This window comes from Dendrobates tinctorius, unplaced genomic scaffold, assembly GCF_039654945.1.
Source record: "Dendrobates tinctorius isolate UK_male_01 unplaced genomic scaffold, ASM3965494v1 ptg000039l, whole genome shotgun sequence".
In the NCBI taxonomy this organism is placed as follows: domain Eukaryota; kingdom Metazoa; phylum Chordata; class Amphibia; order Anura; family Dendrobatidae; genus Dendrobates; species Dendrobates tinctorius.
Genome location: NW_027361707.1, coordinates 36,814,875 through 36,832,103, shown reverse-complemented (window position 1 = coordinate 36,832,103; position 17,229 = coordinate 36,814,875). Strand labels below are relative to the sequence as shown.

The following is a 17,229-nucleotide window of genomic DNA, read 5'->3' as shown; positions in this document are numbered from 1 at the left end:
TAAGATCGCTCTTCTTCACGTCTCGTGTCAGGAGACCATGTGAGGATTGATATCAGCCCGCCAGTCCCTAAATCTCATTACCCGTGTCTCAATCAGAGATCTGACGGGGAGTAGCGTGGTGGTGGATATACGAATAGTGCCTTCATTAGTCTGAGATAATATTCTACTTGGGATGAAGTCACTGACGTGCATTTCGCCGGGGTGGCCAGCTTTCTCTAAGGGCGGCGCTCATAGCAATACGGCAGTGACAATCATAGATATCTACCGGAGACCTATGGTAGTCATGCCAACCCATCGGTGACCCGCAATCACGTGACGGGGGTCACCGATAGGCGGATTTCCGGCTCGCTTGCCGAAAGTGCGTGTTAAATGCCGCTGTCAAGAGTTTGACAGTGGCATTTAACGGGTTAATAGCCGAGGGTGGATCGCGATTCCAACCGCGGCTGTTCTGGGCACATGTCAGCTGTTCAAAACAGCTGACGTGCTGGAAAAGAAGTGGGCTCACATCAAAAGGAGGTTGTCTGAAATTGGCGTATTATTATGCCCAATGTCGGAAAGGGGTTAAGGACCAGGCAGATGTGCGGCAGCTTTGCACAACTCAGAGCCTGTGAGCACAAGCCTGGATTCTAATGCAGAAATTGTGTTCTCTCATTTCCAGATGGACAATTATAAGGATCTGTTGCAACTAAGACCGTTCTTTCTATTTCAACGGTAGCACCCTCTGGTCTGGGTGTCAGCTAATTTGCCAACAGATCACAAGTTGGATTCATTTGATATATGTTCTATAGGAGTGTATAAAATCATGGGTATTCATCGTGTATATAGTCCAGCCTGATGAAGGGGCTAGACCGTCTCCGAAACACGAAGCAACGATGAAAGCTTTTATACAATGACCCCAGTGGTACATCACCTCATCATCCATGGCAGCACTGAACCAAACCCCGATTTTTCTCCCTTCCTTGGATTTCTGCCTGGATGTCAGAGTCCAGCAGGTGGAGCAACAGAAAATCAGAATCGCCTCATTATTCCTCAGCGCTGTGCCTGCTCTGACACAACAGGCTCAGGTAAAAAACAACACTCTTACTACGATCTGCGCAAGGTACGCTTTCCTTTCTCTATCATGTACTCAGATGGACACTTCTATTATTTTTGCACCACCTCAGTTCTCTGCCCGTCATACATGTGACACTTACTGCGCAGGACAGAGTATTTTAGCTTTTTTGAATCTGACACTTGGAAACATTAAGAAACACTGAAATACACCAGTTTATAGAAGCATTTTTTAATTGACTCCCCTTTCCAAAATATAGTATAAAAAAAAACAAACAAAAATATTCTTTACAATTTGTCCTTCAGGTCACGTCTGCTTCATTGGCGCAGGGATATTGGCAGAGGCTTGCTCCAGGAATGCCAGAGGCCCTTGTGGCATTTCGCTTGGCTTCTTAGGCGGACCATTAATCTCCTCTAGGACTTGCTGCCAGCTCCGTAGCTTAGCCAGGTGCTTCTGAATGAGCGCTTCCTTCCTCTGCAGCTCGCTCCTCAGTTCTGTCACATCCTATCAGGAGCAAATGTAGAAAAAAAAAAAAAGGCAATTTATATTGTAGCAAGGGTTTGATGATGGCAAACAGCAAACAATGCTTCCTGGCAGGAGGAGGTTTGCTGTTATGTCTACCAGGGCTGTGGAGTCGGAGTCGTGGTCGGTGCTCATTTTGTTGGAGTCGGTATAAAATGGACCGACTCCGACTCCTAAAATATATAATAAATTGGGTACAGTAGTTCAATGCAGAATGTGCTGAATATTTTTTCATAGGAATTTGGGAAAGTTATGAAATGTCCTATAAATGGCTGTTCTATTCCTGATCTAAGGCTACATTCACACACAGCGTTTTTCCAGCGTTTTTTGAGGATACGTTTTTCAGTTGCAAAAGCAGATCAGCTTTTTAAAAAAAACGCATCACGAGCTCATAGATAATGTTTTCAATAGCAAAAGTAGATTAGAAATCTGCTCTATATATCCATTTATCCATATCACATCTGTACCAAAAAGAATGAAAGCTGGATAGCACACAGACTAACACTCCTTTTTTTAGCACCAGTCAGGTACATCTCATAGCTGCCCAAAAGGACGCCCAGGACAGGCATTGCTCGTCTTCAGTAACATCAACTGATAGTTGGAATAAATAGACTGCATTCATCACCACATCTTCTTAAGATGCAGGCTTTATTTTCAAGTGTAGGGGTGTGAAGTATGAGGTTCTGCAGCAGCTGAGGTGTGCAGTATGAAATTCTGCGGAACAGTATGAGATTCTGCCTCCCCCGCTAGGTTTGATCCTGGCTACGCCCATAGTGTGAATGAAGCCTGAGGGTTAGGGGTTTATCTTAGCCGAGATAAGTCATAGTGTGTGTGTTTATATTATATACACACACACACACACACACACACACACAGTACAGGCCAAAAGTTTGGACACACCTTCTCAATCAAAGCGTTTTCTTTATTTTCATGACTATGAAAATTGTAGATTCACTCTGAAGGCATCAAAACTATGAATTAACACATGTGGAATTATATAATTAACAAAAGAGTGTGAAACTACTGAAAATACTGTATGTCTTATTTTCTAGGTTCTTCAAAGTAGCCACCTTTTGCTTTGATTTCTGCTTTGCACACTCTTGGCATTCTCTTGATGAGCTACAAGAGGTAGTTACTGGAAAAGGTTTTCACTTCCCAGGTGTGCCCTGTCAGGTTTAAGAAGTTGGATTTCTTGCCTTATAAATGAGGTTGGGACCATCAGTTGTGTTGTGCAGAAGTCTGGTGGCTACACAGCTGATAGTCCTCCTGAATAGACTGCTAGAATTTGTATTATGGCAAGAAAAAAGCAGCTAAGTAAAGAAAAAGGAGTGGCCATCATTACTTTAAGAAATGAAGGTTAGCCAGTCCGAAAAATTGGGAAAACTTTGAAAGTGTCCCCAAGTGCATTGGCAAAAACCATTAAGCGCTACAAAGAAACTGGCTCACATGAGGACCGCCCCAGGAAAGGAAGACCAAGAGTCACCCCTGCTGCGGAGGATAAGTTCATCCGAGTCACCAGCCTCAGAAATCGCAGGTTAACAGCAGCTCAGATTAGAGACCAGGTCAATGCCACACAGAGTTCTAGCAGCAGACACATCTCTACAACAATTGTTAAGAGGAGACTTTGTGCAGCAGGCCTTCATGGTAAAATAGCTGCTAGGAAACCACTGCTAAGGACAGGCAACAAGCAGAAGAGACTTGTTTGGGCTAGAGAACACAAGGAATGGACATTAGACCAGTGGAAATCTGTGCTTTGGTCTGATGAGTCCAAATTTGAGATCTTTGGTTCCAACCACCGTGTCTTTGTGCGACGCAGAAAAGGTGAACAGATGGACTCTACATGCCTGGTTCCCACCGTGAAGCATGGAGGAGGAGGTGTGATGGTGTGGGGGTGCTTTGCTGGTGACACTCTTGGGGATTTATTCAAAATTGAAGGCATACTGAACCAGCATGGCTACCACAGCATCTTGCAGCGGCATGCTATTCCATCCAGTTTGTGTTTAGTTGGACCATCATTTATTTTTCAACAGGACAACGGCCTCAAACACACCTCCAGGCTGTGTAAGGGCTATTTGACCAAGAAGGAGAATGATGGGGTGCTACGCCAGATGACCTGGCCTCCACAGTCACCAGACCTGAACCCAATCGAGATGGTTTGGGGTGAGTGAAGGCAAAAGGGCCTACAAGTGCTAAGCATCTCTGGGAACTCCTTCAAGACTGTTGGAAGACCATTTCTGGTGACTACCACTTGAAGCTCATCAAGAGAATGCCAAGAGTGTGCAAAGCAGTAATCAAAGCAAAAGGTGGCTACTTTGAAGAATCTAGAATATAAGACATATTTTCAGTTCTTTCACACTTTATATAATTCCACATGTGTTAATTCATTGTTTTGATGCCTTCAGAATGAATCTACAATTTTCATAGTCATGAAAAGAAAACTCTGAATGAGGTGGTGTGTCCAAACGTTGGTCTGTACCGTATACATGTACATGTATACAGTGTATTACATATTTACAATTTATTACAGTTTTTTGTGTTCTAAAGTTGTATTCCAATAAATATTATGTTCTAAATATCTTGATTATTGGATCATAGAAATGATTAAATGTCTGATGTTCACATTGTACTACAATAAATTTTTCACTTAAATATAAGCAATATATGTGGGAGTCGGAGTCGGTGTAAGGGAAATTGAGGAGTCGGAGTCGGTGTAAGGGAAATTGAGGAGTCAGAGTCGCAGGTTTGGCTTACCGACTCCATAGCCCTGATGTCTACTATGGTTATATTTAAAGGGGTTTTCTAGGATCTAAAATACATGGCTACTTTCTTCTAGAAAGTGTCATATCTGTCAGCCAGGAATGTCTGGTACTGCAGCTCAGCTTCGTGGAAATTAACGTGGACAGCTGTTTCTGGAATAAAGCAGCCATGGTTTTCTAATCCTTCTGGACAATCCCTGTAGGATATCTCCATGAATAGCAGATTTGCATTTGATTCTTCTGCATCTTATCAGTATGTAACATGAGCTGTTTTGCTGGGAAATTGAAACAGATTTCAGACTATGCGTTGCAGAAAGTGAAATCTACAATTCCACAACACGGATTAACGCGTCAATTTCTGCACAAAAATGATCAGCAACGTACAGTTTGGTCCATATATATTTGGACAGAGACAACATTTTTCCAATTTTGGTTCTAGACATTACCAAAATGAATTTTAAACAAAACAATTCAGCTGCAGTTGAAGTTCAGACTTTCAGCTTTCATTTGAGGGTATCCACATTAAAATTGGATGAAGGGTTTAGGAGTTTCAGCTCCTTAACATGTGCCACCCTGTTTTTAAAGGGACCAAAAGTAATTGGACAATTGACTCCAAGGCTATTTCATGGACATTTGTGGGCAATCCCTTCATTATGTCATTCTCAATTAAGCAGATAAAAGGCCTGGAGTTGATTTGAGGTGTGGTGCTTGCATTTAGGATGTTTTGCTGTGAAGGAAACATGCGTCAAAGGAGCTCTCCATGCAGGTGAAACAAGCCATCCTTAAGCTGCAAAAACAGAAGAAACCCATCCGAGAAATTGCTACAACATTAGGAGTGGCAAAATCTACAGTTTGGTACATCCTGAGAAAGAAAGAAAGCACTGGTGAACTCATCAATGCAAAAAGACCTGGGCGCCCACGGAAGACAACAGTGGTGGATGATCGCAGAATAGTCTCTATAGTGAAGAGAAACCCCTTCACAATGGCCAACCAAGTGACCAACACTCTCCAGGAGGTAGGCGTATCAATATCCAAATCTACCATGAAGAGAAGACTGCATGAAAGTAAATACAGAGGGTTCACTGCACGGTACAAGCCACTCATAAGCATCAAGGATAAAAAGGCTAGACTGGACTTTGCTAAAAAACATCTAAAAAAGCCAGCACAGTTCTGGAAGAACATTCTTTGGATAGATGAAACCAAGATCAACCTCTACCAGAATGATGGAAAGAGAAAAGTATGGCGAAGGCGTGGCACAGCTCATGATCCAAAGCATACCACATCATCTGTAAAACACGGCGGAGGCAGTGTGATGGCTTGGGCATGCATGGCTGCCAGTGGCACTGGGTCACTAGTGTTTATTGATGATGTGACACAGGACAGAAGCAGCCGAATGAATTCTGAGGTATTCAGAGCCATACTGTGTGCTCAGATCCAGCCAAATGCAGCCAAACTGATTGGTCGTCGTTTCATACTACAGATGGACAATGACCCAAAACATAAAGCCAAAGCAACCCAGGAGTTTATTAAAGCAAAGAAGTGGAATATTCTTGAATGGCCAAGTCAGTCACCTGATCTCAACCCAATTGAGCATGCATTTCACTTGTTAAAGACTAAACTTCAGACAGAAAGGCCCACAAACAAACAGCAACTGAAAACCACCGCAGTGAAGGCCTGGCAGAGCCTCAAAAAGGAGGAAACACAGCGTCTGGTGATGTCCATGAGTTCAAGACTTCAGGCAGTCATTGCCAACAAAGCGTTTTCAACCAAGTACTAGAAATGAACATTTTATTTACAATTATTTAATCTGTCCAATTACTTTTGGTCCCTTTAAAAACAGGGTGGCACATGTTAAGGAGCTGAAACTCCTAAACCCTTCATCCAATTTTAATGTGGATACCCTCAAATGAAAGCTGAAAGTGTGAACTTCAACTGCATCTGAATTGTTTTGTTTAAAATTCATTGTGGTAATGTCTAGAACCAAAATTAGAAAAATGTTGTCTCTGTCCAAATATATATGGACCGAACTGTATAAATGAGATTTATCATGTCAGTTAGCTGGTACTGTATTACTTTCTGGATTTCCACATGCAAATCCACACGGGACATCAGCCACAAACATGCAAAGTGTGGACATAACCTTTAGTTCCCCCACAGCGCTCCATCAGCCTTACAATGGATACTATTGCCACCTGAGCGACCATGTTGTCTTACAGTAAGGTCTGTTAGGGTACACAGGTAGATAGATAACCCTCCAGGTAAAGTGATATACGGTTTTATTTCTTGGGCAGGGCTGGATGGGGCCGCACATGTCTTATATAGCGTGTTATGCCTGTAAGGCTAAGTGCACACGTACCGGAACTCTCGCAGAAATTACCGCGAGAATTCCGGAATTCCAGTCCGCGGGAAAAATCGCATTTTAAATTCCCGCGGTTTTCCCGCGGAAAAACTAGCATTTTGCAAGCGTAATTAGCTTGCAAAATGCTAGCGTTCTCCAAGCGATCTGTTGCATTGCTTGGAGAACTGATTGACAGGTTGTCACACTCATCAAACATAGTGTTTGACAAGTGTGACCAACTTTTTACTACTGAGGCCGCCTATGCAGCATCAGTAGTAAAAGATAAAATGTAAAAAAAAAAAAATAAAAAATGGTGTTATTCTTACCCTCCGACGTCCCTCGCATCCGTTCCCAGTAATCCTTTGCGAAAATGCCCGCGATGACGTCAGTTCTCGCGGGATCGCGACGTCTCGCGGTAATTCGCGATGACGTCGCGCGAATGACCGCGAGACTTCGCGATCCCGCGAGAACGGACGCCATCGTGGGCATTTTCGCAAAGGATTACTGGGAACGAGAGCGTGAAGAGAAGCGGGAAGACTGCGTGGGACGCCGGAAGGTAAGAATAACAATATTTTTTATTTTTAAATTCTATTTTTTACAGGACAGTCTCCTCTCCTCCGGACCGTGGGTACCATCCGCAAATGCTCTGCTTACTTTCCGCATGGTGTGCACAGCCACATGCGGAAAGTAAACGGAACAATGCATTCCTATGGGTGCGGGATCGCCGTGATTCCGCAAATTAATGAGCATGCTGCGGTTTTTACCACGAAGCGATTCCGCCGCGGTAAAAACCGCAGCATTAGTACAGCATTGTGGAATCCCATAGGAATGCATGGGATGCTTATTTTTCGCGTTTTCGCGGTTAAAACCGCCGCAGAAACGCGAAAAAAACGCCACGTGTGAACTCAGACTTAGTGGCACAACTCCCTTATTGCAGCCCTGTACATACAAGTGTGGCGGTGAATGGGGCTGCAGCTTTGGCCCTTTCATAGCACTAATCAGTACGGGCCCTAAGGACAGGTCATGAATGTTTAAAGGGAATCTGTCAGCAGAGAATGACTATTCTGATGTGGCAAACAGTCCCGTGCAGTTTCCCACCATCTTCACCCCCTCTATTTTGATTGACAGCTCTGGCTTTATAAAGTCAGTAAAAGGGCGCTGATAAAAGTGAAAACAAGTATGTGAAAAGGTGCACTGAACTGTTTGGCCACACCAATGGTGCACCAAGCGCCTGTTCATGGTTGGAACAGCCTTCAGCGCCAACAGTCTCTTTTAAACATGTTTAACACATTGGATGTCTGTTGGCTGAGCAATCATTCAGATGGCAGACATTCCAGCCGCCTCTCTCATACACATGAGGCGCGCGTCCCGCGTTTTCTATGAGGGAGCCATCGCCTGGCACGTCTGGCTGCAGATTATCTCAGGGAGACAATGCGATCGGCAGGCCAAAAATCAGACCTTCCATTTCATTATGCCCCCCCAACAAACTGTCAGAGGAATTCCAGACACAGACTGTGGGACAATCCTGGAGATATCAGTGGGCTCAGCTGACATTAATCAAATGTGTATGGGGTTTAAGTCCTGGAGACCTCTTTGAGATAAGCCAGTTTGCTATGGAGACATCATCCTTAGGAGTAGTGAGGAGATGACATGGTCCTCACAGTAGGATATTCACCTCCTTAATAACCTGCTCCGGCTTCTGGACAGACAGCTGCAATCTCTTCTGTAGGAAGAAACATTCTGTTTGTCTGGCCACATCCAGGAACTTCTGAATACACTGTTCAACACCTGAGGAGGAGAGAAGAAGACCGGGAACGTTTCAGACTGGTGCTACCACATAACAGACGCAGCATGGACCCCTGGGCTGGGGCTGTAGACAGACATTTGCAGTAAAGCGCTTTCAAAACATTTCAGCAGTAAGGGGACCGTCTGCTACGTCTCTGTGCCTATCTGGAATAACGGACACTTTCAGAAAAAAAAAAAAAAAGTATAAATGGAGCTCACATGAGTTTATGGTGATTTATCTAAACTCTCACACAAATGCAGTCACATTTCCACGCTCCTGGCATTTATTCCCTCCTTGTATTACGTCCAGTACGCTGTAATCTCCCCACCATCGAGTACAGGCCGTCACACATCATAAACCTCTCATTTCCACTGATCCCACATCTCTCCTCAGCCTCCATGTCTCTTAATGGATTGTGTTTCTCAAGCTGGGCAGCAGACTGAACAGTTTCAGTACCGGAGCTGTGTTATGTGAGTAATTACTTTTTAACTATAAGAAATGTCTGTGTGGTGGAAGAGGAATCATTGGATCTGTAGTTCTTCACATACAGTGAGGGAAAAAAAGTATTTAGTCAGCCACCAATTGTGCAAGTTCTCCCACTTAAAAAGATGAGAGAGGCCTGTAATTGACATCATAGGTAGACCACAACTATGAGAGTCAAAATGAGAAAACAAATCCAATTACGATTTCAGTAAGTCTTCACAAGGTTGGCGACACTGTTGGTGGTATGTTGGCCCATTCCTCCATGCAGATCTCCTCTAGAGCAGTGATGTTTTGGGCCTGTTGCTTGGCAACACAGACTTTCAAATCCCTCCAAAAGTTTTCTATGAGGTTGAGACCTGGATACTGACTAGGTCACTCCAGGACCTTCATGTGCTTCTTACGAAGCCACACCTTCGTTGCCCTGGTGGTGTGTGTTGGGATCATTATGCTGAAAGACCCATCCACATTTCATCTGCAATGCCCTTGCTGATGGTAGGAGATTTGCACTCAAAGTCTCACGATACATGGGCCCCATTCATTCTTTCGTGTACACGAATCAGTCGTCCTGGTCCCTTGGCAGAGAAACAGCCCCAAAGCATGATGTTGCCATCCCCATGCTTCACAGTAGGTATGGTGTTCTTAGAATGCGGAGTTGCATACAGTCTCCTCCAAACACGACGAGTTTTGTTTCTACCAAACAGTTCTACTTTGGTTTCATCAGACCATATGACATTCTCCCAATACTCTTCTGGATAAACCAAATGCTCTTTAACAAACTTCAGACGGCCCCGGACATGTACTGGCTTAAGCAGGGGGACACGTCTGGCACTGGAGGATCTCAGTCCCTGGCGGTATAGTGTGTTACTGAAAGTAGCCTTTGTTACGGCAGTCCCATTTCTATGCAGGTCATTCACTAGGTCCCCCCTTGTGGTTCTGGGATTTTTGCTCACCGTTCTTGTGATCATTTTGACCCCATGGTGTGACATCTTGCGTGGAGCCCCAGATCGAGGGAGATCATCAGTGGTCTTTTATGACTTCCATTTTCTTATTATTGCTCCCACAGTTAATTTCATCACACCAAGCTGCTTGCCTATTGCAGATTCAGTCTTCCCAGCCTGGTGCAGGGCTACAATTGTGTTTCTGGTGTCCTTCGACAGCTCTTTGGTCTTCACCATAGTGGAGTTTGGAGTGTGACTGTTTGAGGTTGTGGACAGGTGACTTTTATACTGATAAGTTCAAACAGGTGCCATTACTACAGGTAATGAGTTGAGGACAGAGGAGCCTCTTAAAGAAGAAGTTACAGGTCTATGAGAGCCAGAAATCTTGCATGTTTTTAGATGACCAAATACTTATTTTCCTCCTTAATTTGAAAAATAATTCTTGCCAAATCAGACAAAGTGATTTTCTGGATTTGTTTTCTCATTTTGACTCTCATAGTTGTGGTCTACCTATTATGTCAATTACAGGCCTCTCATCATTTTAAGTGGGAGAACTTGAACAATTGGTGGCTGACTAAATATTTTTTTCCCCACTATGTAATTTAGACAACAAAAGCCAAAGCAGCATCAAAAAAGGTAATAATGAGTAATAACGACCTCTGAGCCATGGTGCCATCACCTGGTTTGTATGGAGAGCTATTTGGATAAATTTGGTAAAAGAAGTAAAATCCCTATAAACGACAGAGACTCAGCATCTCGGCGTATGTTACCTGTGCGGATCTCCTCCTGGTCTGTGCCGTTCACATAGTCCTGGCTCACGAGAGAAGCAAAGCAAGCCTGTAATAGAGAGGAAAACGAATTACATCTACAATGGATTATACCATTTCTGAGGCGGCCATGTTACAGCGTTGCCTCGACTAGAAGTCCTTCTCTGTGGAGCAAGTGTGAGTGACAGCTGCCATCTCCAACAAGCTGCGGAAAACCATGAAACTGACAGTGGGCAGGAACATGGCTGCCCTGCAAGCACCCAGAAGAGGACGGGACATGTCTGATCTCCATGCACGGCCGGGCAGTCAGGGAAGGATTGGGGTGAAACACCCCTAAAGTAGAAACATTGTAGTAAGGGATGCTGTGTATAGCTCAGGGCGCACAGACCAGACGTTGTCCCAATGCGCCGAGTACTGGAAACACTAACAATTTCTTCCGTATTTCAGTGATTTCCAGCTGTTACAAAACTACAACTCCCAGCACGCCCTAACACATTATTAATATACATTTATATAGCACCATTTATTCCAAGGCACTTTACATGTGAAATGAGAAATATAGACAAGTATAATAAACATTTGTAAGACAAGGGACACGCAAGTACATAAGGAGAGGGGACCCTGCCCGCGATGGCTCACAGTCTACAGGGATGGGTGAGGATACAGTAGGAGAGGGTAGAGCAGGTCGTGCTGTTGTGTGTCGGAACAGGTGGTTCTTCAGGTTCTTCTTGAAGGTTTCCGTTGTTGGTGAGAGTCTGATGTGTTGCGGCAGAGCGTTACAGAGTATGGGGGAAGCACAGGAGAAGTCTTGTATGTGGTTGTGGTGGGAAAAAGATACGGGGGGAGTAGAGGAGGAGATCTTGAGATGATCGAAGGTTGCGTGCGATTAGGTACCGGGAGACCATGTGACAGATGTATGGGGGAGACAGGTTGTGGGTGGCTTTGTATGTTATGGTTAGGGTTTTGAACTGGAGCCTCTGGGCAATAGGAAGCTATTGAAGGGCCTGGCATAGGGGGGAGGCTGGGGAATAACGGGGAGACAGGTGGATTAGTCGGGCAGCAGAGTGCAGGATGGATTGGAGTGGTGCCAGAGTGCTGGAGGGGAGGCCAGAGAGTAGGGGGTTGCAGTAGTCGAGGCAGGAGATAAGGGCATGCACTAGTGTTTTTGTGGTTTCATGGTTGAGGAATGCGCGGATCCGGGAAATAATTGAGTTTGAGGCGGCATGAGGAGGTAAGGGCTTAGATATGTGGTTTGAAAGAGAGGGCAGAGTTGAGGAAGACCCCAAGGCACAGAGCATGCGGGACTGGGGAAAGCGAGCAGCCATTCACAATGATGGATAGGTCTGGTGTAGGAGTAGAGTGAGATGGGGGAAAGATGATGAATTCTGTTTTGTCCATGTTCACTTTGAGAAAGCGAGCAGAAAAGAAGGCTGAAACAGCAGACAGACATTGTGGGATTTTGGTCAGTAAGGAGGTGAGGTCAGGTCAGGTCCAGATAGGTAGATCTGCGTGTCATTGGCGTACAGGTGATACTGCAAACCGTGGGATTCTATGAGCTGTCCCAGGCTGAAGGTGTAGATGGAGAAGAGTAGGGGTCCTAGAACTGAGCCTTGAACACCAACAGGGGGCGCGGTGAGGAGGTGGTGTGTGAGAGGGAGACACTAAATGTTCGGTCTGTTAGGTATGATGAGATCCAGGATAGGGCCAAGCCTGTGATGCCAAGAGATGAGAGAATTTGTAGCAGGAGAGAGTGGTCCACGGTGTCAAAGGAGAAAGACAGGTCCGGGAGAAGGAGGACAGAGTAGTGTCGCTTGCTCTTGGCGGTTAGTAGGTCCTTGGTGACTTTAGTTAGGGCAGTTTCAGTTGAGTGATGTGGTCGGAAGCCAGATTGTAACCGATCACATAGGGAACAGGAGGAGAGGTGGGAGGACAGTTCAAGATATACATGCTGTTCCAGTAGTTTTGAGGCATAAGGGAGAAGAGATATCGGGCGATAGTTAGACACAGAGGATGGGTCGAGGGAGGGCTTTTTGAGGATGGGTGTGATTGAGGCATGTTTAAAGGATAATAATCTTTATTTTTATATAGCGCTAACATATTACGCAGCGCTTTACAGTTTGTACACATTAAGAGGGAAAGACACCATTTGTAAGTGAAAGGTTGAAGAGGTGTGTTAGAGTTGGGATGAAGACTGTGGCAAGGTTAGGGATGAGGTGGGACGGGAGTGGGTCAAGCGTACAAGTGGTGAGGTGTGATCTTGACCAGGGGCGGACACTGACAGCTTGGGGCCCCTGTGCAAGAAATGTGTCTGGGCCCCCCTCCTTTTATGGCGTCAAAGCTACGTGTGTATATAGCCACACACACATACATGTATATATATTACATAATCTCCTTTATTATGTATATTGCTGTCCCTTACAGTGTGCCCTCTCGTTATGTACAGTACGGTCCCTTGCATTTTGAATTATATAGAGCCCTGTTTTTTATTACTTACCGTCCTGTCTTGTTAGCTGTATAATGCAATGATGGCTGATGGAGCATGGGAAAGCTTCTTTTCTAATGGAGGAGCTGATGGACTGGTAGCCTGGTCACCGGCTCCTCGATCAGCAGTCATTTTATATCTAAAAAGATAGGGGACTATGTAATAAAAGAGGGCAAGAATACACTATGTAAGAGACAGCACTGTACATAACAGCAGAGGAAGGTATATAATAAGGGACGGCACTATATATAACTAGAGAGGATGGTACGTAATAAGGGACGGTGTTATACATAATAAAAGAGGAAACTATGTAACTAAGGATGATGTTATACAGAATTAGTGAGTACACTATATAATTAGGGACTGTGTTAGACATAGTAAGTAATAATAATGTCTTCCTCCACCTCCCCCTGTTCCTAAGGCAATTATAAGTCCCCCTTCCTCCCATCCCAATCCCCCACACGCCTCATTGTTCTCCTCCCCTCACATCTCATTATTGTCCTCTCCCCCAAGCCATCATTGCCCTCTTCACCACCTCCATCATTTTCTTCTCCCCCACCACTATTTTGGCTTTCTCCCCCACCACTCCCATCATTGCCCATTCCACCACCTCCACCTCCCCCATTCATTGCCCTTTCCACCACCATCATTGCATTCTCCCCCACCACCCCATCATCATTTCATTTTTCCCCACCATCCCATAATTGCCCTCTCCCCATCACGGCCTTCTCCCCATCACCCCATCATATCATTGCCCCTCGGGCCCGGAGAAATCGGCCAAATTGCCCTCCTCATTAGCCGCCTTGCAGGGCCCCCTGGAGGCTCTGGGCCCCTGTGCAGTTGCACAGGTTGAACCGGCGGTATGTCCGCCCATGATTTTGACAGGAGGGTGGAGAGCTGATCTTCACATGCAGAGAGTTGTGATTTCCTAACAGGTTAGACACCATAGATGTAAATTGGCTGCACTTACATGTAAGTGCCCTGTTTCTCCTCCTGGAGAGCGACATGCCAGGGTAAGGAGGCTTATAGGCCATACAATGCTCCTCTGGGAAATTAAATATGCAAATTGTCTCTTCAGAGAGTAAGAGGACTTGAACTCTAGCGCCATCTACTGGAAGTAGCGATCCTAAAATTAACTATCGACCCTTTAACGAGCCTTGCCATATGACTTTGGATAAAAGTCAAACCAAAATCTCAACTTGCAGACGTGTTTTGAGATATTACCCCTCCTCAGTGCAAAGCATGAGATCTAATTTTGCTGTATGGAGAGGCCTCTGACTGAGGTCTAAAGGGTGGCATCTCTCTTTGTGGAGAGTGACATACCTCCCAGGAGCATTGTATGGCCTTTAAGTCTCCTTACACTGGCATTCTAGACATGTCACTCTAAACATGGAGATTGTTACCCCGTAGACCCAAGTCAGATGCCTCTCATACACCAAATCAGATCTCATGCTTTGCACTGAGGAGGAGTTACACCTTCCAAACATGTGTCAGCAAACAGATTCTGGTTTGGCTTTTATCCTAAGTCAGTAACCGATCTCAGACTGCGCCAACTTGTGTGATGGAAAAAGTCTGTGTGGCCGCACCCAGCACCACCCTAACAAACCACTGGAAACCATTAGGACACGTTCACACAATACTTTCTTGAGTGGAAACAAGTCCAACAACTATGTTTTCAGAGAAATCTGATTTCTTCTCCTCCTGGACTGATCACTTTAAAAATAATCAATTCTTGGTTAACATCGGAATTCATTGTTACATTAATGAGACGGAAGACAGTTGGTGCCGATAAGATTCTATGTAGATGAGGGAGGAGGAGCTAAAGGCAGAGCTCCTCCCCCCTCCTCTCTACAGTGAACTGTCTTCTCCTGTCTCAGTAATGGGATTTTGAGAATAAGAAAGAAGCAGATTTCTCTGATGTATTACAACGTGTCTAATCTTCATGTGTCCTATCAATTCATGACATAGAAATGAAAACAGCAGCTACTGTAAAAGGAAAACCCTCATCATATGAACAGCACAGAGGATTTCCCATAGAAATGAATAGGAAGTTTTCCTATTGTTTTTCACTCAGTGTGAACATACCTTAGGGTGCCTTCACATTGCGTCTATCCCCCCGGTCAGCGGCGCTGTCGATGGTTACTTCACCGTCCCCCACAAAACAGGATTCGGACATATTTGCCAACAGGGCCATAGACTACAATGGTGCTGACAGAGCGAGCATGGGCTCGAACGTCCATCATTTTCGGGCGTGTACACCTACTAGACACAGTCTCCTCTGTCCGAGCGTCCGCCTCCAGTAGTCACATACACCTGAAAATGACGCACGTCAGAGCCCACGCTCGCCCTGTCACCACCATTATAGTCTATGGCCCCGTCAGCTCATGCGTCCGAAACCCGTTTTTCGGGGAGGTTCGGACATAAGCCCCAACAGGGACAAGGAACGGTGACAGAGCGAAATGTGAGCACACCCTTAGAACAGAGGGAATGCTGGTTATTGTGGTGCATAGACCCCGGTGTTCCCGACATGGCGGCATGCAGACCCCTCCATCTAACTCCCCGGTAATACACCGGAGCCGCCGTTACAGAAGTCAGCGGGGTCTGCCATAGAGGAGGCAAAATACAAATCATCTCTTCCCTCAGACCAAGATGTTAGGTATACAGCTCCAGAGCCAGGGGGGGGGGGCTGCAGTGCTCCAGAGCTGGGGGGGGGGGGGGGGGGGGCTGCAGTGCTCCAGAGCTGGGGGGGGGGGCTGCAGTGCTCCAGAGCTGCTGGGGGGGGGGGGGGGGCTGCGGTGCTCCAGAGCTCGGGTGGGGGGGCTGCAGTGCTCCAGAGCTGCTGGGGGGGGCTGCAGTGCTCCAGAGCTGGGGGGGGGGGGGGGGGCTGCAGTGCTCCAGAGCTGGGGGGGGGGGGGGGGCTGCAGTGCTCCAGAGCTGCTGGGGGTGGGGGGGGGTTGCAGTGCTCCAGAGCTGCTGGGGGTGGGGGGGGGGGGGTTGCAGTGCTCCAGAGCTGTTGGGGGGGGGGGGGGCTGCAGTGCTCCAGAGCTGCTGTGGGGGGGGCTGCAGTGCTCCAGAGCTGGGGGAGAGAAGCACCAGTGTCCTGTGTGCATGCTGGGACTTGTAGTGAGGCTGCAGACTACTAATATACACCTGTCCCTCCTCCATCATCTGCAGTGCAGACTGTGCAGCTGCTGTGGAACTACAACTCCCAGCATGTTGACGTCATCAGGGAATGCTGGGAGTTGTAGTCGGACGGCCCCAGTTTCCAGTCTGCACGTTCCTACCTCGAACGAGGACTCCAGCTCGTCCACCAGGGTGCTGTTGGTGTTCTTCGCCCCGGGAGGAATGGACATCAGGCTAGGCCCTGCTCCAGGCTGCATGGGCGGCGGAGGCCCGGGAGGCTGCCCGGAGAACATCCCGCTGAGAGAAGACGCCATGAGACAGAAGAACAGAACAGGGCTACTGACGTCACCGGACGTCTTCCTGCACAACCACTACTGGCATGCGCCCTACGCCGCCATCATTGATTTGGTAACTGATTTTTTTTAATGCTTTATTTTCGGAAGAGAATGTGCTTCCCAACAACAAAGTATGTCCGGAGCTGGGAATCGCCACACAGCGGCAAAGCGTGGAATAACAGCTACAGCCGTGTTTTTTTTTTAGCCACCAGATGGCGCCATAGCACAGGGAAACGAGAGCAGGGCCCGAGCGGCTCAGACTGGTGGGGAGTCATGGATACAGGGCTGGACCGTCCCGGCCTGCACTTGTGCGCATGAGCAGAAGATGACAGTCACTGCTCTACAGTCATAGATGTAACAGCCAGAACTTTTTTCCTTTCCTTTTTTTTAGGGGTCAAAGAACCAGACTGGAGTCTATATTCTACAGTTGTGATAAGATACATATCACGTCGCCATTTTCCTGTAGAGTTCTCATTTTTCGGGGGCTGAGGGTTATTCTTTGCCCCCAGGGGTTTTTATTGATGCCACTTTCCAATGTTGCAGCGACCAAAAAACCCCATAATCCTGGCGGTTTGGTTCTTATCTCGTTCCGCTGCTTTCTGAGCGGATTAGTTTCTATTTTCATACATCGTATTTTTACGAATTATT

At 46.3% G+C, this 17,229-nt stretch overlaps 1 protein-coding gene across 1 annotated transcript; it reads right to left on the bottom strand.

The window, feature by feature from the left end:
* Nucleotides 1-1,266: 1,266 nt before the first annotated feature.
* On the bottom strand, nucleotides 1,267-16,856 carry LOC141088508 (mediator of RNA polymerase II transcription subunit 28-like). Its single transcript, XM_073574634.1, has 4 exons — nucleotides 16,408-16,856; nucleotides 10,645-10,711; nucleotides 8,343-8,455; nucleotides 1,267-1,555 (listed from the first exon to the last, which is right to left on the bottom strand). The coding sequence occupies exons 1-4, from the start codon at nucleotides 16,558-16,560 to the stop codon at nucleotides 1,358-1,360; spliced, it is 531 nt and encodes a 176-aa protein (XP_073430735.1). The 5' UTR covers nucleotides 16,561-16,856; the 3' UTR covers nucleotides 1,267-1,357.
* Between the last annotated feature and the right edge of the window lie 373 nt (nucleotides 16,857-17,229).

What these genes read in the sequence shown, in the direction of transcription:
- LOC141088508 (XM_073574634.1), bottom strand. Translation starts at nt 16,560, where the DNA reads ATGGCGTCTTCTCTCAGCGGGATGTTCTCCGGGCAGCCTCCCGGGCCT. An exon ending in AGCTGGAGTCCTCGTTCGAG is followed by an intron (nt 10,712 to 16,407) that starts GTAGGAACGTGC and finishes TCTCTATTACAG; the next exon opens with GCTTGCTTTGCTTCTCTCGT. An exon ending in CGGAGCAGGTTATTAAGGAG is followed by an intron (nt 1,556 to 8,342) that starts GTGAATATCCTA and finishes TGCTCCTGATAG; the next exon opens with GATGTGACAGAACTGAGGAG.